A 27,404-nucleotide genomic window follows, 5' to 3' on the forward strand; every position below is an offset into this window, starting at 1 on the left:
ATTGCCATTCCCGATCCCGGTGCCTCTCCGGTTCCTCTCCGGTTCTCATTGCCATTCCCGTTCCCGTTCCCACTGCCATTCCCCATCCCGGTGCCTCTCCGGTTCCCGGTGCCATTCCCGATCCCGGTGCCTCTCCCATTCCCATTGCCATTCCCATTCCCGGTGCCATTCCCGTTCCCATTCCCGTTGCCATTCCCGTTCCCGTTGCCGTTGCCGTTCCCGTTGCCATTCCCGTTGCCGTTTCCATTCCCGCTGCCGGTGCCGCTCCCATCGCCGTCGCGGGCGCTGTGGCGGCCCGGGCGGGGCTCGGGGAGGGAGGGGCGGCGGTCGGTCACGTGTGGCCGCCCGGTTAAAGCGGCCGCGGGCGGCGGGAGCGGCACAATCACGGCTGGGGCGGCGAGCGGGGCCCGCCCGCTGCCCGCGGCCCCCGCAGCGCCCCGCCAGCATGGCCGGGGCCATCATCGAGAACATGAGCACCCGCAAGCTCTGCATCGTCGGGGGCATCCTGCTCGTGTTCCAAGTCATCGCCTTCCTGGTGGGAGGGCTCATCGGTGAGTGCTGGGGGCCGCTGCCTTCCTCCTCCTCCTCCTCCTCCTCCTCCTCCTGCCGCCGCTGCCCGCTTGTTTAGTGCTGGTTACAGTATCGCTGACTCGCTCCCATGATCTCATTATCCGCTTTTGTAGCCGAGCGATCCCGGCTCCGGGCCCTTTGTGCCCGTCCCGCGGCTGCTGCGGGGGGAGCCGGTCAAGGAAAAGTTTTTGTGTTGCTTTCTCTCTTTTTCTCTTTTTTTTTTTTTTTTTTTTTGGCCTGGTTTCAGACTAGACTTAAAGAAAGAGGGAAGTGGGAAAGCTTCAGTATGGCGACGGAACGCGCAGGGAGCCTCGCGTTTCAAAGTTGGCTTAGAAAATAATAATAATTTATTTTTTTAAAAGGATTTTTCCTCCCTTCTTGGCGCTGCACCTCCCCGTGCTTCGGCCTCCGAATCGGCCGCGGGAGGAAACCTCCCCCTTTGCCAGAATGAGAACAAAAAAAAAAAATTAATAAAAAAATCTAGGGAGGGGGGAGAAAAAAAAGAAAAGAAAAACGAGAATGACTGGGGGGGGGGGGTCTCGGCTCTGGGGTTTTTTTGTGGCTTGCGCTTTGTCCGGGCTCGTTTCCGCGGGGGAGCTCCCGGTCCCGTCCCGGGAGGGGATCCCTCCCTTCCACCCCCGACCCTCTTCCCACAGGAGCCCCCCCCCCCGTTCCACCTCCTGCTCCAGGAGGGACCCCCCCATTCCCGATCCTAATCCAGGAGAAGCTCAAACTCGGCCTGGGTTCGTTCCTGCCCATGGAAAACCCTCGTGGCTGCCCCAGGGAGGGATTTAATCCCCGACTCCCCTCGGCCCTGGGGCCCCCCCGGCTCCGCACCGGGCACTTTAAAGCCCAGATTGTGTTTATTTATCCCTGAGCATTCCCAAAGGCACGGAGATGGGAACTGGGACACAGCCCTGCGGCCAGAGGAGTTTTCCCTGGGGAATGGAAGGAGGAAGATGGAGGAGAGCGAGTTTGGGGCAGTCCTGGGATTTTTTGATTTTTTTTTTTTTTTTTTTTTTTTTTTTTTTTTTTTTTTTACTAGAAAGCAGCTGAGTTGTGCGCCGGCTCCTTGGAATGATGGGCGCATGGATGTGGCTGTTTTGGCCATTTCCAGAGTGGGAATGTTGCCTTTCTGTCCGGGAAGGATTGTCCAGCATCCCCCACTCCCTGGGGCAGGGCTGGCTCCCCCGGGGTCCATCCCTTCCTCCCGGGCAGGATCCCTGCGGAGCTCCGGGCATTTTCAGGAAGAATCGGGGTCAAATTCATTCTGAAACTTTGTTGCACTTTGTTGGGAGAATAAAGTTGGGTTGTTCCCTCTGTTCGAGAGGGATTGAGGGAATAGCTCCAGCCATTCCTCGGGAAGCAGGCTCTGTGCTCCTGGTGCCCATCACTGCTTTGCCTTCGTGGCCTTGCTTTATCGGCCTCTAATAACCATGAAATTTCACTAAATGTAATTTTGGAACTCTTCAGCGTCCCTCATTCTCCTGTTTCCTCACCTCCATCACAAGGGAGTTGCTGGCACATATTGACTAAAACTCATTTTTCCTGCTCTTGCAGGCCTGAAACCACGAAGTTTATCAGGATTAGCTTTTCTCCTTCCTTTTTTTTTTTTTCTCTTTAAGAGCTGGTTCAAGAGCAGGTTACTGAACCCGCCGCCGATTCCTGAGATAAAATTTCTTGGCTTGTGCTGTGCAGAGAAGCCAGACTTCATCTCAGAAGGGTTTTTCTAGCAGATTCTTGCTGTTAAATTGAAACAGTTGCTTGTTCCAAAAGCTGGTGTGGCTCAGAAAGCCCTGTTTGTGCTGGCAGCTGGGGACAGATGTGACAAACAGATGTTTATGGTTTGCTTTACAGGGAAAAGACAAATGTTTCTGCTCAGTTTTGAAGGGATTCAGAGATTAAAGAATTTAAATTATGTTAGTTCAGTTTTTCAGCTGGTTTATGCCCTTGCTTTATTGGCTGCTGCTGCTGGGCATCCACCTCAGGCCCTCCCATCCTGGATGGGTCTCCCAGGTGGGGCTGGAAAGCTGCATGGACAGGTTGGGAGTGCTGGGGACAGGGATTTGGGGCCGAGTTCAATGCCCTGCACAGGCTCAGTCACTCCATCCTGCTGGGGTAAATGCATCTTTTTATCTGTGGTCAATCCTAGGGGATGCTGCCCCAAAAGTGCTTTAATTCCTGGAAATTCTCCCTTTGATCTTCCCTCAGATCAAACTGCCCTAATCAATCGTCCGAACTGTTTTTTCCTCTGCAGCATTTACCTCTTCTGATACATTTAAGGATTTTAGAGGCTCATCCCTGAGCCAGCAGCTCCCAGCCAGCCTTCCTGGGAGCTGCAAATCCAGGGATATTTGGTGCTTGTGAAACACAAAGCTCCATGTGTAACCTAGGTGTGGTCCCCAACATCTGGCAGGGTGACACACGGCTTGGGAGGCTGAGCAGCTCTTCCCAGGAACCTGCCTTGTTTTGGGCTCTCTGTATCCCTGAGAACTCTGATCCAGGGCTTTGGGACTGAGCCCTTTAGAGATTCCCAAGCATGTGGTGTTTCCTACAAGGAGGCTGCTCGTGGGTTGGTGGCCGACATTCCAAAGGGACCAGAGCCGTGCTGGGAGAGCTCCCAGTGCCACCCCAGAGCTTCTCCCAGTGGTGACTCCAGGTGGGGTGGGAGCAGAGGTGGCACTGACACAGTGGCCCTGCTCTGGTTTGATCCAGTGCACCCAACAGACACCAAAATCCGGTTATTTTGGTGTGCCCAGGTCTAGACAACCCAAAATACGTACACGAGTGGGACAGGGCTGCAAAGCCGAGCCAGCCTTTCCCCTCGCAGGCACTTAGGTCATGTTTCAAAACAATGACTAAGTGCTCTATTTTAACAGATCCCTCGTGCCAGTCCAAAATACCCAAATGCAGCACTTGGTACCTGATACAACCACCACAAAGCTGATTTTCCTCACATCGGGGGGTTTCTGCCACTGCTCGTTCCCAGCTCGGTTTTGGGCAGTCAGTGTGTGATGCCAGAGTTTTAATGCAACTCCCACATTTCCAACAGCTCTGTTATTTAGCAGCAGGAACCTTATCAGCTCTCAGGTGGGATTTGCTCACAGCTGTCTGTTGGCAAAGCATGGGATGCACAAGAATGGGAGAAATTTCCTGTGGCAACAATTCCCTGACAGGAGCGTGCAGCCAGGTGGGGATCAGGCTCTGCTCCCGGGGAATAAGGGACAGGACGAGGGGAAACGGCCTCATGTTGTGCCAGGGGAGTTTAAGGTTGGATATTTGGGAAAATTTCTTTGTGGAAAAGGTTGTCCAGCCCTGCTGCAGGTTCTCCAGGGCAGTGGTAGAGTCCCCATGCCTGGAGGGAGTTTTGCAAAGCTCAAAAAGGGAGCAAACACTCCAAAAGAGAATTTTATTGGGCTGTTTCTTAGCTGAGCTATGGTCATGAACTGTTGGCTCCAGAAAGTGGGGCTGTCACTACTTGAAACCCCACAGAATTCCTGATGTCTGCTCCCTTCGTGGGAAACATCTTGTTTAAAGGTCACGCTTCTGGGCTGTGTGTGATGTGTTCACTTGGGATGCAGCAGTGGGAGATAGAACATGATCCACAAAATTAATCCTAATGCAGCCTTGTCTCCACTATCCCTCTGTAAATGATGGCACGTGTGGATTACAGGGGAATGGGATCGCCAGGAATGGTTTCTGTTATCGTTTGTGAGGAATGAGGCTGATGATTATTTACAGCCTCGCTGGCATTCCCGGCAGCCTCTGCCTTCCCTGGATCCAGCCTGGCTGTCCCAGGATGCCACCAGGCTTGGGAGCTGTGACAGCCCTGGGCAAGGCACGAGGACAAACCCTGCACCTCCAGTCCTGGAGCAGAGCTGGGTCCTGAGGACAGGGGAGACCCTGAGGGGCTGGAGCGTGTTCAGGGCAGGGAATGGAGCCGGGAAGGGGCTGGAGAATCCCCTGAGGGAAATGGGAAGGGGCTGGAGAATCCCCTGAGGGAAATGGGAAGGGGCTGGAGAATCCCTGAGGGAGCTGGGGGGGCTCAGCCTGGAGAAAAGGAGGCTCAGGGGGAATTTCTGGCTCTGCACAACTCCCTGACAGGAGGGGACAGCCGGGGGGATTTGGGATCTGGGAACAGGGACAGGAGGAGAGGGAATGGCCTCAAGGTGGGCAGGGGAGGCTCAGAGTGGATATTTGGGAAAATTCCTTCTTGGAAAAGCTTTTCCAGCCCTGGCACAGCTGCCCAGGGTGGAGTTCCTATCCCTAGAGGGGTTTAAAATCCCTGTGGATATGGCACTTGGGGACATGGGCCAGGAATGGCCTTGGCAGTGCTGGGAACGATTCAATTCACTGTTTAAATTTTCCAGCCTAAACAATTCCATGATTCCCGCAGCTGCAGCATCCACCTGGCTGTGCCTTTTGCTGGGAATTTTGACTGGGATGTTCCAGTGGAAGTCACCACAACTGCTCCAGGCCAAAGCTGAGCTGGGACACTCCAGTGTCCTCCTGGCAGCTGCTGGGGTGGAAGTTGTGTGTGCAGAATCTGACTGGGTTTATGTGGGTTTGATCCCTCTTGGTTGTTTTGAAAGCAAAGCTTTTGATTACAAATTAGCTTCCTCTGTGGGAAGCTGTTGGTGTCCCTTTCTAGTTGCCTTTTCATCCTGGAATTTTTATATATATAAAGTATTTTAAAAAGGAAATAAGCCCAGATCTCTGTGCAGCAACATCCCAGCTTTGAAAACTTTTCGAAAGGGAATTTCCAATTACTTATTTTATGAGAGTAACTTTCAAGGTTCCTTCCAACTCAAGCTTCTGTGATTCCGAGGATGCCTTACCCCAAAATCACAGATCCTTGGTTCAAACAAGAGCAGGGAGTGCAGAACTCTCTGTGGCCCAGGCAAACCCAGGGAAATGCTGGAAGCCCAGTGCCCACCCGGACACTTTACAAATTTAACTGATTGGAAAAGTGGAGGGATTTATTTAGCACATGAGTCCTCTGGGCTGAGGGGATGGATTTAAGGAGGTGCAGGTTCACTGCTCCCTTCCGTGGCTTAGGCTGGAAAAAACAGAATTGTTGTGACTGGAGGAGCTCAAACTTCCTTGTGTGTCTGGCTGGGAGAGATAATGAGTCATGTGTGGCCATGGCTGAGCTGCTCTCCACAATCCCAGCTCATTATCTAAATGTCTGATTTGGCTCCTGAGCCCTGAGTTTCCAGGATTTCATTTTCTTTCCTGGGATTTCATTACCTTCCTTGGGCCGAGCTGATCTTTTGACAGGGAATGCGCTCAGATTTCCAAGGTATGGATAGGAAAGAGTGTTTCAGGCTGGGGACAAAGAACATTTTTGTGTGCCTGACTTCCTTTCATCCAGGGCCTCTCCAGGAGCTGGGCCGTGCTCCGTGGCCATGAATGCCAATGGATCCTCTGTATAGACACATTCCTGCAGTGCTGCAGCCTTGGCACAGGCGCTGGGAGCCCCGGAGAAAGCAGACACCAAAGGTCGTGTCTGTTTAGTTTAGGTCTGCTCAATTCTTCTTTTGAAGAGCTGTAACTGTAGCTGAATGGGTAAAAGTGCCAGAAATGGAGAGTTCCCAGGCAGGAATGTCAGTGTTGGGAATCCTCAGAGTTGCTGGGTTTTTCTCTTTTTACGGCTGCATCACTTCCAAACTCCAAGCTGGGAGGGCTCAGGTGACAAGTTCAGTCCTGCTGCTCCCCAGCTCTGTTGATTTAAATGTGACCCAAGCCGTGCTCCTGCTGCCTCCCTGCCCTTTGTGAGGGGAAAACCATTACACAGGAAGCCTTTTCCTTGGTAAATAACATTTCTGGCCTTTGAAGTCAGGCTACAACTCCCTGATAGCCTGGGAAAGCCTTTGAAGGGCTCAAGGTGTCCAGTGGGGAAGGGCCTGGACCAGCCCATTGACATGGAGATGAAATTCCTCACATATCTGAGCAGGAGCAGTCTCCAAGGCATCTTATCTTGGGGAGTGTCAGGCTCAAGAGAAAAGCTGCTGGATAACAACAGCTCTTCCTGCTCCTTCATCTCTGTGCAGGGATTTCAAACCTTGGCTGGGCGTTGCAGGAAATTCATCTCATCCCATTGGAAAACTGACTTGAAAGAAGATCAGGCCATTAGTAAATCAGTCTTACTTTTTTTTTTTTTTTTTTTTTTTTTTGAATATCCATTTCTGCATTTTCAGAGCTCTACTCATGCTCTCCTCATTTGCATTCGTTGCTGCTGTTGAATATGGATGTGAATTATGGAGATCGTTCATTCAGTTCTCCCAGCAAGTTGTGCCTCATAAGATTTCCCTGCTTTGTGATTTGCCTGGGGCTGAGGGAAGAATTCCTGATCTCTGTTCCCCAGGAGCCCTTTGGCTGCTTCTCATGGAGCTGGGAATCCCCTGCTCCCTCAGTTCTAAGAGCTCTGGGCACGGCTGCTCCTTGGGATCTGATTTATTGGGAAAAACCTCCAGTTTGGGCTGCTCTGGAGAGACTTTGCTGGTAGCAAAGCTGCAAAAGTAGCACTGGAGAATAAACCTTGAGGAAAAGCACAACCCCTGGGATATGAAAGATGTGACTGGGTTGTAATCACAGAATCCCAGGATGGTTTGGGTTGGATGCACCTTAAATCCCATTTTATCCCACCCTTGCCATGGCAGGGACACCTTCCTCTATCCCAGGCTGCTCCAAGCCCATCCCTGCTCCAGGGATCCAGGAGCAGCCACGAAGTTTCTGTTCTGATCCAGCAAATTTTGTTTCATTCTTATGGTCTGGAAAAAAAAAAAGAGAAAGCTGAAGTAGCACTGAAAAAAATGTCTTGGAAGCAACAGAAATATGGGTGTTCAGCTGCAACAGGATATCTGGAAACTCCCACTGTAAATCAGGATGGAATTGGTGCCCCGGGGCTTTAAAGGATTTTGATCTGGATAAAGCTTGAAATCAAATATAAGAAAGAAAAACCTTTCCCAAAGGGAGTGGGCTTCCAGCAGGCAGTGGGGTTATTTAAACATACAATTATTCTGCATATAAAAGCTGCTGCAGTGCTTTGTGAAATCAGAACTATCAAAGAACTAGTAATTAAAAGTCTCTATGTCGCTCAAATTTATTAAACTGCTGCCATCGAGGTCAGGAAAGAAAGAGGCAGAAGGGAAAATCCACGCTGCAATAAATCCATATTTATAATCCTGAGTGTATATACGGTGTTCTGCAGGTTTTGGCTGTTCCAGTTGGAAAAGCTGGGTCTGTCCATGATAAATTAGCTTGTTTATTCCTACCCTGCAGTCGCTTAGGGTAATGAAGCAGAAGCCCTTTGTGTGTGCTCGCTGGGAAGTGCTGGCTGGCTCCGAAGGGGGTAATTGAGTAGAAAAGCAGAATATTCCCGCTGCCGGGAGAAGTTAAATCCCCCCGAGGTCAGGGGGATTCAGCCTTTAATCAATGTGGACACAATGCAATTGAGAGTTTCCAAAGGGCTTGTTTATGGTGCTGGAGCAAGGGTCGGTGGTTAATGGCAGTGCTGGGATGAGAAAGTGCAGGATGTGATTCCCAAGGTGAGAAACTGAGAGGGCATGGAAATGCTGGAGTGCGGGAGGAAGGAGATGTTTGAGGCTTCATCACAGGAGCTTATTGAAGATCTGCTTAATTTATTGAAATTAAAATACTGAGTGATGGTGGCTCTTACCCAAAGTTAAGTGTAATATCCCCCCCAAAAAAATGCTAAAAAAATGGAGCTCACTTGTCTCAGTAATTTTTTTACCTAAAGATTTAAGTCTAAAACCAGAGAAGCAATTGTTTTTTTGTTTTTGGTTTTGTTTTTGTTTTTTTTCTTTGAGAGCTAGCTCCTGAGGGAGGTGCCTTGGACCTTGTTTTCTGCTGTCCTGGTGGGATTAGCCCTGAGCACCCTGCCCTGACCTGGCTGAAGGAAAGGATGAAATTCTGTGCAGGAGTTGTTCCAGTCAGTGACACACGGCTGAGCTGGGAGCCCATGGGAAGCTCTGGTGAAAATGTCCAACTTTCCAAGTATTTGCTGAGTAAAACCATCACAGGGAGCAGCAGGATCTGCTCTGCCCCTGTAATTTGGGATTTCTGCAGTGAGCTGGCCACCTTTGGAGGCCCAGCTGCAGGAGATGCAGAGGCAGAAATTCAGGGGAAATTTCGATTAGATATTGGGAAGGAATTGTTCCTTGGGAGGGTGAGGATGGTGCCCAGAGAAGCCCTGGATCCCTGGAAGCATCCAAAGCCATTTTGGAGCAGCCTGGGACAGTGGAAGGTGTCCCTGCCATGGCAGGGTTTGGAACGAGGCAAACTTTAAGGTCTCTTTCAATCTGTGATCCTGTGGCAGCGCTGGCAGCTCCAGCACCTCCTGCCCGTGGCTTTTGGCACTTGGCACTGCTGGTGGTGCCCAAGGCCTGGCACGAGGGCTCTGTGCCCCATGGCTGCTGCCAGGATTCCCTGCTGGGGGCTGAGCTGGCTCCCACTGGCTCCTGCCCAGCTTTCCTCTGGAAGCTCTGCTCCCCTCTCACTCCAGGAGGTACCTGCAGTTCTCCTGGCAGCACTCGGGCTGATCCACTGTGTTGTGCACACAGAGCTGCTCCGTTTTTTCCAGGCTGAAGGAGATCCTGGGATCTGTGGAGCTGCTGCATCCCCCGGGGCTGGGGGCAGCCCTTGGCACCACAGCCCAGCCCAAATCCCTCACTGCGAGCTTTGTTTTGCATAGCACTTTGTAATGCTGTTGGCTGACTTGGCTGCAGCTCCACAAAGCATTTTTTTTTTTTTTTCTTTTTATTTTTTTTTTCCCCACTTGGTTCAACGCTCATTTGGATTTAATGGGCCAGGAGCCAGATCAGTAATGGAAGCCAAGTGCCGACGTTTGTTTGGTGCTCGATTCCCGACGAGGAATATGTATAGTAATTGTCTCATGCTCCTCAAAGCTGTAACTTTGGCAGGGGGGAGGCTGCAGGGAGCGTGCCAAGTGTTTAAAATCATAATCAGGCAGTGATGAAAACATGTATTTATGGCTATAATGAGTTGCATCAAAGCAAGAAACATTCGGCTTCTCTGTAGAGGGAACGCTGTCTCTTAATTCAGAAATGCCTTCGAAATCACCCAGAATGTGTCAGAGTTAAAGAGCTCAGAGAGCTCGGCTCAAAAGCCTGGCTTATTTCACAGCAATATTCCTGATATTCCCTTCCAGCTGCAGTTTTAGCTGTGGTTTCTGGGCTCTGCATCGAGGCACGGTGGAGGAATCAACATTTATTGCAGTGTTTTATACACTATGGGCATGTCGTGAATGTTCTGTAACCCTGGACTTGCAGCTTCATTTGTATTTGTTTGTTGAGTGCTTTGTTTTATTCCACTTTGCTGTTTCTTGATGCAGTGTTTAGGGTGGATTTTGGGAAAGGTTCTTCCCTCAGAGGGTGCTGGGGACTGGCCAGGTCCCCAGGGAATGGGCACAGCCATGCACCCCTCCAGGAGTGTTTGGAGCCTGCTCCCAGGGATGCACAGGGTGGGATTTTTGGGATTGGATCAATGATCCTTGTGAGTCCCTTCCAATTCAGGATATGTCCTGATTCTGATATCAAGAACTTGTTTGGTTTTGGGGTTGCTTTAATATCTGAATGGTGTGTGATTCCTGAGTGCAGCAAGGGTTTGGGATGCAGCAGTGCAACGATGCATCCCAGAGAGCTGGGATCAATCTGGGAGCACTCCTGGAATCCTTTCAGTGGGAAAAGCCCTCTAAGGTCACTGAGTCCAGCACTGCCCACTGCTCATTCCAGTCCCCTGGAGCCCACCCTTATCCCTGTGCCTTTGGAGCTGGAAGAAACTCAGTGCTATGAAAAAATGGAAAAAATGCAGTTGATAAACATTTGGCTTTTGAGTAACTTCCTCCTGCCTGGCGTTGAGTCACCTCTGGCTGCCCGTGGGAAGCCGTGTGGATGTCACCCTGTGCCGAGGTGGCACTCTGGGCAAGGTGCTCCACAGGGTTCCTGGCTGCCATCCCAAACAGCTCCAGAGCTGCTGGGATGATCCTGCTGTGCCCAAATTACCCAAATTAAAGGGAGCCAGGGCTGAATCATCTGGGTGTAACGGGGCTGGGGGCAGCAGGAGGGTGAAGCTCACTCTGGGGTTGTTTTCCTCCTGGGAATATTGGGAATTTGTAGGGTGGTGTTATTGCTGCTGGGGTTTTTGTGATCTGTAAGGGAAGTCCTGGATGATCAGAATGAGGATGGTGACAACATGAAAATCACCTTCTGCAGAGTCTCATTTCCCACTGGCCTGGAGGAAAATCTTCCTGCCCAAGGAGATGTGTGGCCTTGCATGGTGCAAATCCCTGTGGTAAATCCTGCTCTGCCCTGCAGGCCCACGAGGTTTGGGATTAGTTTATCCACCCGGGTTTCTCTGGGCACGTGCTTTCTGTGTGGATTTGCTTGAGTGAGCCCAGGGAAAGGAAAAGATTTCAGTAAATCAGGATGAATTTTGTGTGACTGAGGTATCTGAGACTGAACCAGCAGATCCCAGCTCTTCAATTAATCCTAATTTGATCCCACTACAAAGTCAGTAATACATCTGTGGATGTAATAAACTTAATTACTTGACTGTGAGATCAAAGAGCTGTGAAGGAGCAGCACTGGCTGCATTTGTTTTAAATTGCCTTCAAAGAGTCGAGCGGGGAGCTGCGAGTTTTGCTGGGGGAAACCTCAGGATCAGATGGCTGCAGATGCTACAAGTGTGCTTCTCTTGCATTGGCAGCTCCCAGCCCCACGACAGCTGTTCCCTACATGTCAGTGAAGTGCATTGATGTCAGGAAGAACCACCACAAAACCAAGTGGCTGATGCCCTGGGGACCCAACCACTGCAAGAAGCTGAAGGATTTTGACGAGGCCGTGAGCCGGCAGATCGAGGCCAATGACATCGTGTTCGCTGTGCACATCCCCCTGCCCAGCAAGGAGATGAGCCCCTGGTTCCAGTTCATGCTCTTCATCATGCAGCTCGACATTGCCTTCAAGATGGACAACGACCTCAGTAAGTGGCTGGCACAGGGAGGGGCTGCCTGGCTCTCGTTTCCCCTAAAGGGGTTTTTACCTTGTGTGAGTTGTGTTGGAGAATGTTCTGGATCTTGGAGTTGGTGATCCTGGAATGGTTTGGGTTGGGAAGGACCTCAAAGCCACCTCTGCCATGGCAGGGACACCTTCCACTGACCCAGGCTGCTCCAACCTGGCCTTGGATGCTTCCAGGGATCCAGAGGCAGCCACAGCTGCTCTGGGCACCCTCACAGATTCCTCACAATTCCTTCCCAATATCTAACTTCAATTTCCCCTCTTTCAGTTGGAAGCTATTATATAAATACTAAATAAATATATAACACTCTCCCCACCCCCACCCCCCCCCCCCAAAAAAAAAGCCACACAAGTCTCCCCCAAACTCAAAAATAATCCTGCAATAAAACCTGCAAAATTATGTTGAGAGCAGCAAGGGCAGGACTGCTCTGGCCCTTCCTGGAAGGGAGGCTGTCCATGTTTTTGCATGTTTTAAAGTGTTTGGGGAAATCCCTCTCCAGCTCTAAGCTACAGTGAATAAACAATTTGCTTTGCAGACTGGTTGAGCTGGGCTGTCTGGAGCTCCTGCCCTGGCTCCAGCCTGGCTGCTGGGCTGGCTCCATGCTCAGGGATCTGTGGGGTGGGATCACTTCAGGGAGTCACTCAGGGTTAGGAGATTTTTTAGCCAATTTGTGTCCTTGACCCCATTCCTGCTCAGCGTGGAACTGTTCCCCCAGCTATTTATCCCACAGTCCTGCACTGGTTTGGGTTGGGAAGGACCTCGGAGCTCCAGTGCCACCCCCTGCCATGGCCAGGGACACCTTCCACTATCCCAGGTTGCTCCAAGCCCCAACCTTGAGCACTTGCAGAGATGGAGCAGGGATGATTTAATGCATCATCATTCAGATAAGTTAGAAATGAGACTGCTGAAAACTTTCACCTGTGTTCTTATCCCTGTAATTATCTCTGAAATACTGAGAGCAGCTTTGTGCCTTTATTAAAGCCTCACCTCCTTCCACTTGGATAGATGATTGCATTAGGGAAACAGCTCTTTATTCCAAGGATTTTCAACTTGAACCACCGTGCTGGAGTCAGGAGCTGGCCAAGCCCTTGGAGCAGGATGCTGGAATGCTAACCCAGCTTCTGGCAGCACTTCTGCTGCCAGAGCAGAGCCTTTGCTTCAGCTTTGTGCCCTTCAGTGGCTGAGTCCTGCAAAGGTGGGAGGTTTTTCTTGAGGTCTCAAAGCAGAAAAACTCATCTTGGGCCACCCCCTGGGTAATAGAAAGGAGGTTTGGGGATTTTCCAGCACTTTGTGCCAAGCTGAAGGCAGATGTAAATTAAGTGTAGAATCTCAGGAACATTTCTTGCTTGGTAGGTTGTTTTGTAACAGCTCTTAAACAAGTAAACAGAAGACTTGTTAAGCTGAATTAATTGCATGTGTGTGTCTGTCCCCTGCTGTTAAAGGAAAGGGCCTCATTGATCAGGGATCAGCTAAAGGGACAGCGATCAGGACGTGAAATAACCTCAGTTCTTCTTTTAAAGCAACAATTCAAATTTCTTCTCTCTGGGACTCTGAGCCCTCCAGGCCTCCTTGTGCTGTGGCCAATGCCAGCAGGGGCTGGTGCCAAACCAGGGCCACTCCTGGAAGGCACAGCAGCTGCTGAAGCCTCTGGTCACTGTCCTCAAAACTGTCTTGGAGCTGCCTCAGCCCATCCAGGAAAGCAGCACTGCTGGGAGCTGCACAGGATTTATCCTCCTGAAGAAGCTGCTGCCTGGGGCACATCCTGGATCCTGGAGCTGCACTGCAGGGTCTGAAGGTGCTGAGCAAGGTCCTGGGCCTCCAGCAGGGATGTTGCCACATCAAACTGTCTCCTGCTTTTTTTTTCCTCAAAGGCCCTTGGTTGTCCTCTTCTCCTGCAATTCCCAAGCAAGGCCAATGCACAGAGTAAAGCTGCATTTGGTTTTTTTCAGGGTGCTGGGTGCAAAAACTCTCCTGGGGCAGGGGCAGCTGGGCTGTGCCTGTTGGGAAATATTGGTGATTCATGAGTGACTCCTCATCCACAGAGAGCTGGAGTCAGTCCTGTGTCAGCTCTCCCCATGAAGGACCTGTGTCAGCTCTCCCCATCCAGCCAGAAAGGTTTTGGTTTTTTTTTTTTTGCTGGGGCAGAGGAGAAGGGCAGCCCTGGTGAGGTGCCCTGAGAGAGGCTGGCAGGGGTTGAGCCTCCTGGAATACCCTGTGGGGTCTCACCTTTGAGAGCAGCAACCAACCCTAATCACCCTCACCTTGGGAACTCCTCTGGACTTCCAGTGGTTTTGAAATACAGATTTTTTGATATGTACATGTCTAAAAGCTGAGCTGCTTCCCTGTGTTTATCCTTCCCAGAAAGCTGGGAGAGACTCAGGCTGTTCCTCTGAGGAAGAGGCTGTTTCTGTGCTGTCCCTTTCCTTTCTTGATGCATTGTGCACTTAATTATTAAAACCCCTTCCCACGACTGGGAAAGGAGGGGACCAGAGGAAGGAGATGGAGTTTTCTTTACAGCTGGAAAGCAACTGCAGAGTGCTGTATCCTCCTTTTCTAATTCATCCAGCCTTGGGCTTTTTGGTAGGTTTTGTAATTTTAGGGAGCTGGTGAAGCATGGAAGTGTAATGGAAATAATTCGAGCATTTCTGCTTGCCTGCCATAGGCTTCTCCCCTGCCAGCTGTGCTCATGTGCAGCTGGCACAGAGCCCCCTCCTGAAACAGCTCCACTATTTTTAGGCCATTGTAACGTGAGTGAAGATATCCTGGGCAAGCATTGTCCTATAAAGTGATTCATGGAAAAGCTCCTGGGCAATAAAATGCCAGTGGGAAAAATGACACTGGTGGTGCTTGGAGCATGAGCAGGGAGTCCCTCACTGGGGGGATCACAGAGCTCAGGGCTGGGAAACCTCCAGGAGAGTGTCTGGTCCTTATTAGGGTTGGAAGGACCTCAAAGCCCATCCTGTGCCACCCCTGCCATGGCAGGGACACCTCCCACTGTCCCAGGCTGCTCCAGCCTGGCCTTGGACATTCCAGGGATGCAGGGAGAGCCACAGCTGCTCTGGGCACCAGTGCCAGGGCCTGCCCACCCTGCCAGAGAAGGATTTATCCCTGAGCTCCAATCTGATCCTGCTCCCTCTCAGTTTAATGCTGTGCAGGAGAACAGCACCCTCCCCTCTCCAGAAAATTGTCTATTCACCATCTCATTAATGTGAATAAGGCACAAATCTTAAGATCTGGTTCTCTGTCACTGTCCTCATTTGTTCCTCAGGGACAATGGGAGTTGCTGATGGAAGGCTGGCATGGGATTATCATGGAATCATTTAGGTTGGAAAAAACCTTTAAGATGGAGTCCAACCACTACCACAGCTCTGCCATCAGTCTGCTGTGCTGAAATCTATGGATAGATGGATATATCTGTATTTTATGTTGACAGCCCTGAAGGGTCTTTGCACAAAACTCATTTCCAAGGGGAGGTGTCACCCCAGCAGAGAGACTGATGGAATTCCAGAGGGAGTCTCTAATCCATTGGCCTGGAAAGGCACACAGCACTTCATCTTCTGCCTTCTGGTTTTCATACTCCATGGCAGCAGCAACATTTGGACTGCAAAGATGAAATACTGAAAGCTGTTTTTCTTGGATTTAATCCCAAGCATTCCAGTTGGTTTTATGGCTTCTGAAATGGAGTTCATGATTCTTTTTAGCCGGGCCAAGTTCAACCTTATGTTCCCATTTATCTGTTTTGCTGGTCTCCTAAACAGCGGATCTGAGATGGCAAATTCGTGTTCCATGGAAACCCAAGTGCTGGCAGCTCTGGAAAAGGGGCTGGATGTGGATCTGGATGGTGCAGATCACATGCACCAAAAAATGCTCAGAAAAATCCTAAAGTGTCCACATCAGATGCACAACCCAGCCACCTCTGAAGGGGGTGTAAAAATAGAACTGCAAACCACAGATCCCATCCGGTGGGATGAGTGTGCCACCACGTATTCCCAACAAAAATATGGCTGAAAGATGGGTTCTGGAGCCATCTCCCCACACTTCTCCAAGGTGGATGGTTCTGGAGCTTTCCCCACACTTCTCCAGGGTGGATGGTTCAGGAGCTTTCCCCACACTTCTCCAGGGTGGATGGTTCAGGAGCTTTCCCCACCCTTCTCCAGGGTGGATGGTTCTTTCCCAGCAGCTGTGGCTGTCAGAGTTTGGTGCCCTACAAAAGGAGGCAGGGCTGTGACATGCACGTGCTGGGTTTGGAGCGTGTTCCTCGTTCAGAGCCTTCCCTGGGATCTGTGCCTGGTAAACAGGAGGAGTTTCCAGCTGGTGGAGCTGGTACAGACTTGCCTCAGGTTTTTGATGTGTTGTTCCTTGGCAGCCTCAGCTGCAGCTCCAGTGCATGAACTCACTGTCAGTGAGCCTTTTCCAGCCTCACTCCCCTGGCAGTGTCCTGGCAGTGTCACCTTTCCAAGCAGCTGATCCCGGACTTTGTCACATCCAGGAGGGGACGAGCTGCTGGTCCCCAGGGATGTGTGACCCTGCCAGAGCTCCGTGTGTGGCACTGGTGTGCGAGTTGGGGCAGCTGCAGAGGCAGGAACAAGTCAGTGCAGGTGTGGAGGAGCAGGGGAGGGCTCTAAAATGTTGTGTAGGTGAGGAAGGGAGAGCTCCAAAAAGCTCCTGTAGAACAACTGAAGCAAACAACACGTGTAGAAATCAACGCTGTTGTGTGTGGTTGGTTCTGAGGTGTTTTTCTAGGCCAGCATAGCTCAACTTCAGTTCATTAATTATCTTCATAAAGGAACTTTGTGTTGTGTTTTTTAATTACTCTGGGAACCCTCTGAGCCTCCTGTCTCCTTGCTGTTGCAGAGGAAAATGCAGAGATCACCCTGGATGTGTCGCTGGCCTATCGTGATGACATGTTTGATGACTGGGAGGAAATAGCACATGCCATAGAGATCAGGAAGCTGAAGTGCACCTTTGGCTCTCCAAAAGTAAGGAATTTCACTGACTGCTGGTGGGAATGAGTGGGAGTTGTCCTCTTCCAATCACAGAACCATAGAATCACCTCTTCCATGGAAAAATTTTCCCCAATATCCAACCTGAGACTGTTTTCTCTTGTCCTGTGTCTTGGGGTGACTTTATAATGCTTGTATCCCCAATCTGTTCTGTTGCTGTTGAATATTGAGTTCTGCAGCTTTAAGACTGGTTCCAGGAGTGAAGGGGGAGAGAAGAGGTGCCGAGGTTTTTTTTCCACTTCTCTCCGAGGAAATATTTCCCCAAACCAGTTGGGGGAGGGATTGCTTGAATCTGTTTCCTAAAGGGATCCCATTCAGAGGTTTTGTCCCTAAATTTGCCCTGAACCAGGACATCCTGTCACTTTTTACCTGGGAGAAAAGACCAATCCTCACCTGGCTCCCACCTCCTGTCAGGGAGTTTTAGAGGGAAAACCTGAAATGTGAACTTTTTGAGGTCAAATCTTAGTTACCCAGTGACCCTAACCAATCAAAACCATGACAAGCATCCCTCAGCCACAGGCTGGAATTAGCACACGGGCTCTGGGTGCTCCCAGTGCTCCCAGTTGGGAGTGTCTGTGGTGTGCTGGTCCCGGGGGTTGTGCTGAAGTTTTGCTCCCTGCCCTTTGTGCAGACCGTGGAGTCTGAGGGTCGTCACTACGACTGTGACTTCCTGCCCTTCATGGAGATCGGCAGCGTGGCACACAAGTACTACCTCATCAACATCCGCCTGCCCGTCAACGACAGGAAAGGCATCAACGTGGGCATCGGCGAGATCAAGGACATCCGCCTGGTGGTGAGTGTCCTGTCCCTGCTCTGCCCTCACCCCCTCTCAGGGGTCACCTGCACCACCTCCTCTGTGCCTTGTCTGCGTTTTCTTCTGCCTTCGCTCGGGGTCAGGGTTAAAAACACAAAGATGAAATTTTTGGTTCGGATTTGGCTGTTTATTAAATCTTATCTAAAGTACACAGAGTTCTGCAACACTTCCAGCTACCAGCTAAAAGTGAGCAAATTGGAGCTGGTTACAAGGTCTTTTAAAGTTAAACAGTTCAATAAATAGCTGACACCTGTATTATTTATACTTTTGACCCAATAGCCAAACACCTGTGACCCGTAGTGCAGCACAAACTGTCCAACCAAAAATTACTGCCTGAAACTAGGAAAGAGAAGGAAGAAGGAACAAGAAAGGAAGAAGGAGACAATGCCCAAGAACCTCCATCTTGTCCCATACCCATTATTCTATTCTATAAACCCCAAATTCCAAACCCTTCACCATGTGAAATCACACACTTCTATTCCAACTACACACCCGAGATTTTAACTCCATCACTCAAATTTGGAGCCTTCCCCAAGGCCTCAAATCAAAAGCAGTGTTCTCCTGGGGGTCAGTGTTAGAAAGCACAGAAAGTTCCAAACTTCCAGGCTTCAGGGTTCCAACACTCTGCCACCCAGGCTCTGTTTGCCCAGACCTGGTGTTAAACTCTGCACAGGATGGTGATGTTAAACCTGATCTTAAATCCTGCACAGGATGGTGATGTTAAACCTGATCTTAAATCCTGCACAGGATGGTGATGTTAAACCTGATCTTAAATCCTGCACAGGATGGTGATGTTAAACCTGATGTTAAACCTGATCTTAAATCCTGCACAGGATGGTGATGTTAAACCTGATTTTAAACTCTGCACCCTGGTTTTCCTCAGGGCATCCATCAGAACGGAGGCTTCACCAAGGTGTGGTTTGCCATGAAGACCTTCCTGACACCCAGCATTCTGATCATCATGGTGTGGTACTGGAGGAGGATCACGCTGATGACACGTGCTCCTGTGCTGCTGGAGAAGTGAGTAGGGGGCCATGGTGGTCCAGGGGACCCCACTGAGGTCATTGCTCCCATGGTTGGGAGATAGGAATTGATTCTTCTCCATCCCCTCCCTCCACAGCTTCTCTTTTCTTTCCTGTTAAACCCTTGGAGTAAAAGGAGCTGCTCTGAGGAGCTCAGTCCTAGGGGTGTTGGTGGCAGGAGGTGACACTTCCCAGGCAGTGCTGGATTTCCTTCTGTTCTCTCCATGCACAGCTTTGGCTTTGGGGCTGTGTCCTTCCCTTGCACATTGGACAGGGATGGTGTTTGTGCCTCTCCAGGGTCATCTTTGCTCTGGGAATTTCCATGACGTTCATTAACATCCCTGTGGAGTGGTTTTCCATCGGATTTGACTGGACTTGGATGCTGCTCTTTGGGGACATTCGACAGGGCATCTTCTATGCCATGCTGCTCTCGTTTTGGATCATCTTCTGTGGGGAGCACATGATGGTGGGTACCACACCCACGGCAAGGTGCTTTCCAGGAAAACCTGGCAGCTGCCTTGCTGATGGATGGACATCATGCTGTGGGGGCTTGTACCAGGTGAGGGGATTTCAGGCTGACTTGTTTTTTCCCTTTTTCTCCTCCTCCCCACCTGGTGATCAGGACCAGAACGAGCGGAATCGGCTCTCGGGGTACTGGAAGCAGGTGGGACCCATCGCCGTGGGCTCCTTCTGCCTCTTCATCTTTGACATGTGTGAGAGGTGGGTGCAGCTGCACTCCCCAGGCTCGGCCATCCCAGAGCTGAGGTCCCTGCTCACCCCCTGCAGCAGGGACCAGCAGTTCCACCCCACAGCTCCATCTCCCAGAGCCAGGAGAGGCTCCTGTGGGTGCTCCAAAATGGAAACATTTCCCACCTCGCCTTCTCCTCACCCACATGGGAAAGCAGCAGAGCTGGCTTTTCCCCTGCAGAACCCTGGGAAAAGGTTCTTCCTGGGCACTGCCCACATTCTCCAGGGAATGGGCACGGCCCCGAGGCTGCCAGAGCTCCAGGAGCACTGGGACAACGCTCTCAGCCACAGGGTGGGATTGTTGGGGTGTCTGTGCAGGGCAGGAGTGGGATCAATGATCCTTGTGGGTCCTTCCAACTCAGGATATTCCCTGATTCTGTGATTCCCAGGCTGCAGAGTGGACATGGTGCCCTCTGAGCCCTCTGACAGTCGTTTTCTCTCCTCTCTGCAGGGGAGTGCAGCTCAAGAACCCCTTCTACAGCATCTGGACCACCGAGGTGGGCACGGAGCTGGCTGTATCCTTCCCCTGCTTTGTGGGACAGGGAGGTGCTCCCTCCTGCCAGCTCCCTGGGAGGTGTGGGCAACCTCCCTGCTTTTGGCACTGCAGGAGATCACTGGGGAGCTGAATATGGGACTCACCTGGGTAATGTGTTCTAGGATTTCTTGTTAGTGTGTGCTGTTTTCCCTTAACTTCCTCTGCACAGATGGCCTTTATTATAGTTGCAGGGATCTGCCTGTGCCTCTATTTTCTCTTCCTGTGTTTCATGGTCTTCCAAGTGTTCAGAAACATCAGTGGGAAGCAGTCGAGCCTCCCTGCCATGAGCAAGGCTCGCCGCCTTCACTACGAGGTAAGGGCCCCTTTGGGGCACAGATTCTCTGTTTTTAGAAAACATTTTGGACCTCAGAGTCCGTTTTGAGACTCCCTTTATCCATAACCTCCTCATAATTCCATTTCTCCTCCTCTAATATTAATTATTGTGTTTAATTGGAGGTCTCGCTAAGACCATCTGGTTTTTCATGGTATAAATTTGGATTTTTGGGGTTGTCGTTTCCTTACAAAGCACAACACATTCCCTCCATTATCCCCATTTTTAGCCCATGATTTTGTATGTTTTTCTCTCCTACGTGATTTGCCTGCTGCCAAACCTGAGGAGCTCACTCTCAGTGCTTACCCTGCTTCCACAGGGGTGCAAATATTTATCCCCAAAGTCATTCTGTTAAATTATGGTCACTTCCTCTTTAAACAAGTCGTTATCACCCATCAGGAATGCACATAAAAAATTAGAAAATTGGACTTGAAAGAATTTGAAGCAGATACTGAGTGTTTCTCCCTCTAGCAGGAGGCACAGGGGGGTTCAGCTTGTGGTGCAGAGTTGCTTCTGCCACACTCCACATCCAAACATCTGGGGAGCAGGGATCTGGTGTGGAAGAGTTAAATTAATAGTCTTTTGTTGTCGTGGTGTGGCAGGGTAATTACGCAGACACTGACATTTCCACCTAAATTCCAGAGCCAGGTTAGAAAAACCCACGCACTCACCCAAAACCAAAAGAATTTGTAAGTAAAAATGTAAAACCAGTGAAAGCAGGGGTGGTGGGCAGTGGGATTGCCAGCCAAGGAGTTTATCTCAGAATCTCCATTCTCTGATAGCCAGCCAGGTTTTCCAGACGTTGGAATCGCTGCAGCTCCCTCCCAGCCGGGCTGGGGGTGAGGATGAGTGTGGTGAGCCCACACTGAGACACTGACCCGACCACTTGTGTTTGTTTTACAAGAGCCATGAGCCATCCTCCCCTGCAGCCTGGCTCATTCACCAATTCACCTCAAAATTATCCCCAAAAACGGCCAAAATTCACCTCAAAGTTCACCCAAATTCACTTCTAAATTATCCCTGAAAACGGCCAAAATTCACCTCAAAGTTCACCCAAATTCACTTCGAAATTATCCCAAAATTATCCCTAAAAACAGCCAAACGTGCCACCTCTTCCACTTAATTAACTGCAGCTCAATCAGTCGCTGAGCAGATGTCATGGAAAGGCAGAGCTGTCCAGACGTGCCCACCCTGCAGACGTGTGGGGAGGGGAGGATATGGGCAGTGCTGGGCACGGCACACGAGTGGGTGGAGGTTGTTTTGCTTTGGGGTTTCGTGGGTTGGACCCTTGTTTTATTTTTTTATTTTTTATCCTCGTGTCTTGTCTATCCTATAACCCAAAAATGGGTTTTGTGGATTTTGTTAATGTGACCAGTGACATTTCTCTCTAAACAGGGGCTGATTTTTAGGTTCAAGTTCCTGATGCTCATCACCCTGGCGTGTGCAGCCATGACCGTCATCTTCTTCATCGTGAGCCAGGTGAGGGATGGCTCTGGGACAGCATCAGCCTCTCCTGACACTGCTCATCACTGCCCAGACAGGACCAGCCTGTTCTGAGCTCCTTTGATAACAAGTTGCTTTTGAAGAAGTTGTTTCTCATTTCTTTGAAGCTGTGCCATGCAGTTGCCGAGGCTGGAGCTGGCACGAAGGCCCCTGGCTCCTGGGAAATGTTGGGGCTGTGAAATTGGCCAACAGGTTTTGGTCATTTCTGAGAATTCAGCGAGAGGAAAATGTTCTGTTCACACTGAAACTCACTTGGCTTTGTGTGCCCATGGAGATGTGAAAACATCCAACCTTCCCTGGGCTGACTCTGCAGCCCTGCCGTGCCCAGCAGTGGCTGTACCTGTTTGTCCTGAGCTCTGGTGTCACCTCGGTACCAATGAGCTTTGATCACTGCTTGAATCATGGGGTCACAGACTGGGCTGGAAGGGACCTTAAAGCCCAGCTCATGGGCAGGGGACACCTTCCACCCTCCCAGGCTGCTCCAAGTCCCATCCAGCCTGGCTTTGGGCACTGCCAGGGATCCAGGGGCAGCCACAGCTGCTCTGGGCACCCTGTGCCAGCCCTGCCCACCCTGCCAGGGAACAATTCCTGCCCAAAATCCCATCTAGCCCTGCCCTCTGGCAGTGGGAAGCCATTCCCTGTGTCCTGTCCCTCTCTGCCTTGTCCCCAGTCCCTCCCCAGCTCTCCTGGAGCCCCTTCAGGCCCTGCCAGGGGCTCTGAGCTCTCCCTGGATCTTTCACTTCTCCAAGTGAACACTCCCAGCTCTCCCAGCCTGGCTTCATGGCAAAGGGGCTCCAGCCCTCAAAGCATCTCCATGGCTCTCTTTAATTTTCTTCTTGGCCTTTATGTTGTTCTTTAACAGAAAGCAACGTTGTCTGAGCAGTCTGTGTATCTTCAAGGAATATTAATATTGATGATATTTTCATGGTTGTTGACAGCCCTCAGCGTGTGGCAGGTTGGTGCTGTCAGCCTGGCTCCTCCTCAGCCAGCCGTGCTCAGCACATCAATTCCCCCATTATTCACGCTGCTTTTCCTGCTAGGAAAGGTTTATTTTTAGCAGTGGGATGTGTTGGGATGTCAGTGGTGTCCCCAGGTAGTGCCCTTTGTGTGCCAATCTGTGCTGAGCACATGCTTGTGGCAGGGGTATGGCAGCACAGTAAATGAGACATCAGAGCTGAAGAAGTCCTGAGGGAATCATTTTGTCAGGAGCATCTTTTCCCTGCAGACTGAGTCTGGAGAGGAGAATCCCAGCCTGACTTCTGCCTCACTGAACCTGTTCCACTCCATTTCCTCCATCCTGTTGAGCTGGTGCCGTTCTCACTGATTCACTCCAAGGCTGTTTTTACAGAATTTGCTCTCCCTGATGGCTTGTCTGTGTCTGTTTTCTCTGGCCAGGTGACAGAAGGCCACTGGAAGTGGGGGGACATCACGATCCAGGTGAACAGCGCCTTCTTCACCGGCATCTATGGGATGTGGAACCTCTACGTGTTTGCCCTCATGTTCCTGTATGCTCCATCCCACAAGAACTACGGTGAAGACCAGTCCAATGGTAAATGTCCCCAAATGACCCGAGGGCTCTCGTGGGGACAAAGAGGTACAAAGCAGGGGATGCCATGTGTGCCTTTTGTTTTGGCTCCAGTGCACACTCAGCGCCTTGAAAAGTTCTGCAAATGATGGTTTGGGTTTCCAAGCAGGCATTTGAATTAATGGCTGGGTTAGACAGGTTTGACTTTTAGCCATGTCTGGCTGGAGCCCTCGGGATGGTTTTTGTGCCTTTTAGCATTGCCCAGATGGAACTGCATAGCTCAGATGGAGGGATGAGGAGTGGACAAAATAGACTCTCCTGTCAGGGAGTTGTGCAGAGCCAGATGGTCCCACCTGAGCCTCCTTTTCTCCAGGCTGAGCCTTTCCCAGCTCCCTCAGCCTCTCCTGGTGCTCCAGCCTCTTCCCCAGCTCCATTCCCTTCTCTGGACACACTATAGCCCCTCAATGTTTTTCTTGTGCTTTTATTTAAATAACTATAAATAAAATAATTTATAGGAAAGTCGCTTGTCCGTGGCTTAGGCAGCTGAAAGGCCGGAGGGAATAAACTGTATCTTCTCCTTTGGAATACTCCCATATTTTCCTGTGAGTCTGCACTGATGGAACACCTTTGTTTCTCAGGTGACCTGGGGGTGAACAGCGGGGAGGAGCTGCAGCTCACCACCACCATCACCCACGTGGACGGGCCCACGGAGGTCTACAAGCTGGCTCGGAAGGAGGCTCAGGAGTGACACGGAGGTGCCTCAGCAGGGACAGGCCTGGGCTGGGGAGCAGGGGACACACGAGTCCCTCTGGCTGGAGACCTCTCCAGCTTCTCGAGCACCCCCCGTCCCTGGTGCATTCACAGAGCAGCCACAGCGAGCAGAACATTTGTAACTCTTTACTATGGTGTAGTTATTCCTGGGGGGAGGGCTGTGTATATTGTGTTACACGTAAAACCCTGCTGGAAGGGCACTGAGGTTGCAAAGTCGGATGTGGGGCCGGGGCAGAGCTGCCGTGGGGCTGGTTTGATTTTGCTGGGTGTGCTGGTGCATAAAGGTGCTGCAGGGAGCTCAGGCAGGAGCACGTGCTCAGTACTCTGGGTTTGCTCCTGTGTGCAGCAGGTGTTGGTTGACGGGGGGGGGAAACCTTGTTGTAAAAACATTGAATTCCACCACTGTAGCTGTATTGACCCTTGTCTGAGTCTTTGGTGCAGCCGCCCTCTGTCCCTGCATGGAGCAGAGCTGGGAGAGGAGCAGGCTGTTAGTAAAGCTTTAGTAGAAGCACTGAGTGCTTTCTCAGCAGGTTTTACAGCTGTTTGCTGAATACAGGGAATGTCCAGCCTGGATGCTGAGCTGAGTTGCAGGAGAACAGAGCGCTCCTGACCCAAGTTGCCAGCTGGCTGATCCCACAGCCAGCTCCTCCCTGCTCTCAGTCCCTTTGGCTTCCCGTGCTTTTGTGGCTTCCTCCACCTCCCCCTTTTGTTACAGGGCATTCCTGGGAGCCGGGCAGTCTCGCTCTGTGCACTGCCAGGCTGGAGCAGAGCTGGATTCTTCCAGGGATTATCAGACTTGAAAGGATCCGCTGGTCACGCACTAATGTGGATCTTTGCTTTCCCAGAGCAGGCACCGGCGCTGGGCTCGCTCAGCCCCGTGCTGGGAGGCCTTTGGCAAACAGAGGGGAGTGGGAACTGACCCGGCCTGGAGGCTTGAGCTGAGCCCTGCTGGGACCAGTTCAGAGAAGTGAATGGTGGGGAAGGGTCTGCGCTGCTCAGGGCTCACCTTCCATGGCTTGGAGTGTCAATGTCTGTGTGAACTGCTGGTAACATGTAACACCCTCCCAGTTCTGGCCCTACAAATGAGAATCTGCTGCTGCTGTGTGTTGCTGAAGGGTTAGAGAGGAGGCAGAGAGGGGAAACTCCTTCCTTGTCAGCCCAGGTACAATCACAATTCCAGGTACCATAATGATTCCCACCCCAGGATTCATTCATTTACCCTCATCCATTTATTAAAGCTCAGCACTACGAAAAAAAGAGAGGGTGGCACCACAACATCACCTTGGGTTTGTTTGCTGGGCACCCCAAGTTGTGCACCATCACATGGGGCTCCTCCAGTCAGGCTGTGCCACAGGGGGCAGACCCCTCTCCCTGTGTTTTATTGGAGCTCCTGTTGGATTTTCTTAAAGCAATTCCTTTTATTGTGTTTGCCCTCCCCAGGATCCCCAGCTTCCCCTGCCCCTGGAGGCAAAGCAGGTCCAAGCAGGTTCCTACTCGTAGTAATTACTCCATTACAAAGTGAATTAAATCAACTCACATCCCTGTAAACCCTGGAACATTCCCAGCTGAACACTCGACTTTGCAACTTTACCATCCCTTTTCCCTTGGGTTCTTACGTGATATTTATGTTGTTCCCATAGCTGTGTCCGTGGGTTCTTTTCCAGCTTAGACTATAGCATTGCATTTTGTAAAGGCTCCCCACGAACAGGGAGCTGCAGCTTTCAAACCAAATTTTGTGTCAAACACTAACAATTCGTTTACGGGGCGCGTGTACGTGTGCGTGTGTGTGTGTGGGTTTTTTTATTTCTTCATTCCTCAGCCCTACTCATATGTCTTGGAAATAGTCCCTGGGTCTTATTAAAATATATCTTTTTTGTTTGTTTGTTTAGGTTGAGTTCAGTTTTTACAGAATGCTTTAAGCAACCTGGAAAACATGTAGTTTTGTTAATTTAAATAAAATACACAATATTATGGATTTGTTGTTGGAATTTCTCCTCATCTCCCATTTCCTCTGGCAGTGGGAAGCCATTCCCCTTTACAGACTCTCATCCAAAGTCCTCTCCAGCTCTCCTGGAGACCGTTTAATTATGAGAAGGGGCTCTTAAGGTCTCCCCAGAGCCTTAAGACTGAACAACCCTGCAGAGTTTTCCTTCCTGTCCCTGCTTGCCAGCCCTGGAGCTGTCCCAGCTGTGCTGTGACCTTTGTGTGTTGGCCATCACCCCACTGCAGTGTTGATTTGGGCATCACCTTCCATTTGCTGCCATATTTCAAGGTGCTGCTGCCCACTGCTTGGAGCCTGCTCTCCCCATGTTGCACTCCTGTCTATAATCCAGGGAAAATAAATTTTTAAAAAAAGTGTTGGTCTCTTCTCCCAGGGAACAAGCGACAGGACAAGAGGAAACAGCCTCAGGTGATGCCAGAGGAAGTTTGGATTGGATATTTGGGAAATTTTTTTCATGGAAAGAGTTGTCCAGCCCTGGCACAGCTGCCCAGGGCAGGGGTGGAGTCCCCATCCCTGGAGAGATTTGAAAGGCGTGTGGATGTGGCACTTGGGGACATGGGACACTGGTGGCCTTAGCAGTGCTAGGGAAATGACTGTGCTCAATGGTCTGAGAGGGCTTTTGCAACCTAAACAATGCCATAATTCTTTGACTTAGAGAATAGTGGAAAATTTGATGAAAACAGCCAAAGTTCAGTATCAAGAGCATGGAGTCCCCTTGATAAAACCTCACCTGAGGGAGGGTCGGGTGTGAGCTTTAGGCAGAGTCTGTGGCTCCGTTCCCGCTCCAGCCAGGCCACAGGCAGTGCAGCTCTTTGTGACCTAATGGATGTCAAAAGAGCGAATAAATGAGATTTCAGTGCCCGTAGAAGCGCCAACCCCTGTCACACCGTCCTTTCCCGGGCACACCCTGCCCTGGCAGGGCTCTGCTGCCACCTGCTGCCACCAGAACCCGGCTCCGGCAGCGCTGAACGCAAACCAGCCATCCCCTCAATGAAAAGTGGGGAATTCGGTGAAATTTCGTGGTGGAATTCGGTGATGTGTAGGAGGCACAGGTGCCTGCAAAGCGCTGCTCGGGGTCCGGGCTGTCCCTGCGGTTTGGTGTGTCCTTGTGGCTGCGCAGGGACACAATGGGAACAGGCAGGGATGGGAAAAGCTCACCTGAGACTGGGACAGGGAGCTGCTGGGGTTTTCCTCCTTGTCCTCTTTAAAAACACTTTCAGCAGCCCCCAAATAATTCGTGTGTTGTTCGTTGCTGGTAGAAGTGGATTTAAAATAGGAGAATGCCACAGAGTTAGGAAAACAACAAGGATCAGAGAAATAAGAAATGATAACTGGGAAAAACCACAAATGGTTCGGGAAAAGTGAGCTTAGGGAAGGACTGGGAAGTGTTCCTCCACTGAAACGCGTCCCCTCTGCCACCCCAAATCCTGCAGCCCAAAGCTGTTCTCTGGGATTTTAGGATGCCAATAAAGGATTGGGTGCATTGCTGGGGACAGAATGGCAGGAAATGGAGATGGAGATGA

General features: G+C 50.8%; 1 protein-coding gene across 1 annotated transcript; it reads left to right on the forward strand.

The window, feature by feature from the left end:
• The first annotated feature begins 383 nt into the window (after positions 1-383).
• On the forward strand, positions 384-25,854 carry WLS (Wnt ligand secretion mediator). The gene is made up of 12 exons (XM_088169581.1): positions 384-551; positions 11,320-11,592; positions 16,483-16,607; positions 17,263-17,424; positions 18,329-18,465; positions 18,765-18,933; positions 19,090-19,187; positions 19,666-19,729; positions 19,919-20,062; positions 21,476-21,559; positions 22,979-23,132; positions 23,747-25,854. The coding sequence occupies exons 1-12, from the start codon at positions 446-448 to the stop codon at positions 23,854-23,856; spliced, it is 1,626 nt and encodes a 541-aa protein (XP_088025707.1). The 5' UTR covers positions 384-445; the 3' UTR covers positions 23,857-25,854.
• The last annotated feature ends 1,550 nt before the right edge of the window (positions 25,855-27,404 follow it).

This window comes from Sturnus vulgaris, chromosome 9 (genome assembly GCF_052056855.1).
Source record: "Sturnus vulgaris isolate bStuVul1 chromosome 9, bStuVul1.hap1, whole genome shotgun sequence".
Lineage (NCBI taxonomy): Eukaryota > Metazoa > Chordata > Aves > Passeriformes > Sturnidae > Sturnus > Sturnus vulgaris.

Coding starts and splice junctions, on each gene's coding strand:
- WLS (XM_088169581.1), top strand. CDS start 446: ATGGCCGGGGCCATCATCGAGAACATGAGCACCCGCAAGCTCTGCATC. Junction 19,730..19,918: donor AGGTGGGCACGGAGCTGGCT/GTATCCTTCCCC, acceptor TCCTCTGCACAG/ATGGCCTTTATTATAGTTGC. Junction 23,133..23,746: donor CGGTGAAGACCAGTCCAATG/GTAAATGTCCCC, acceptor TTTGTTTCTCAG/GTGACCTGGGGGTGAACAGC.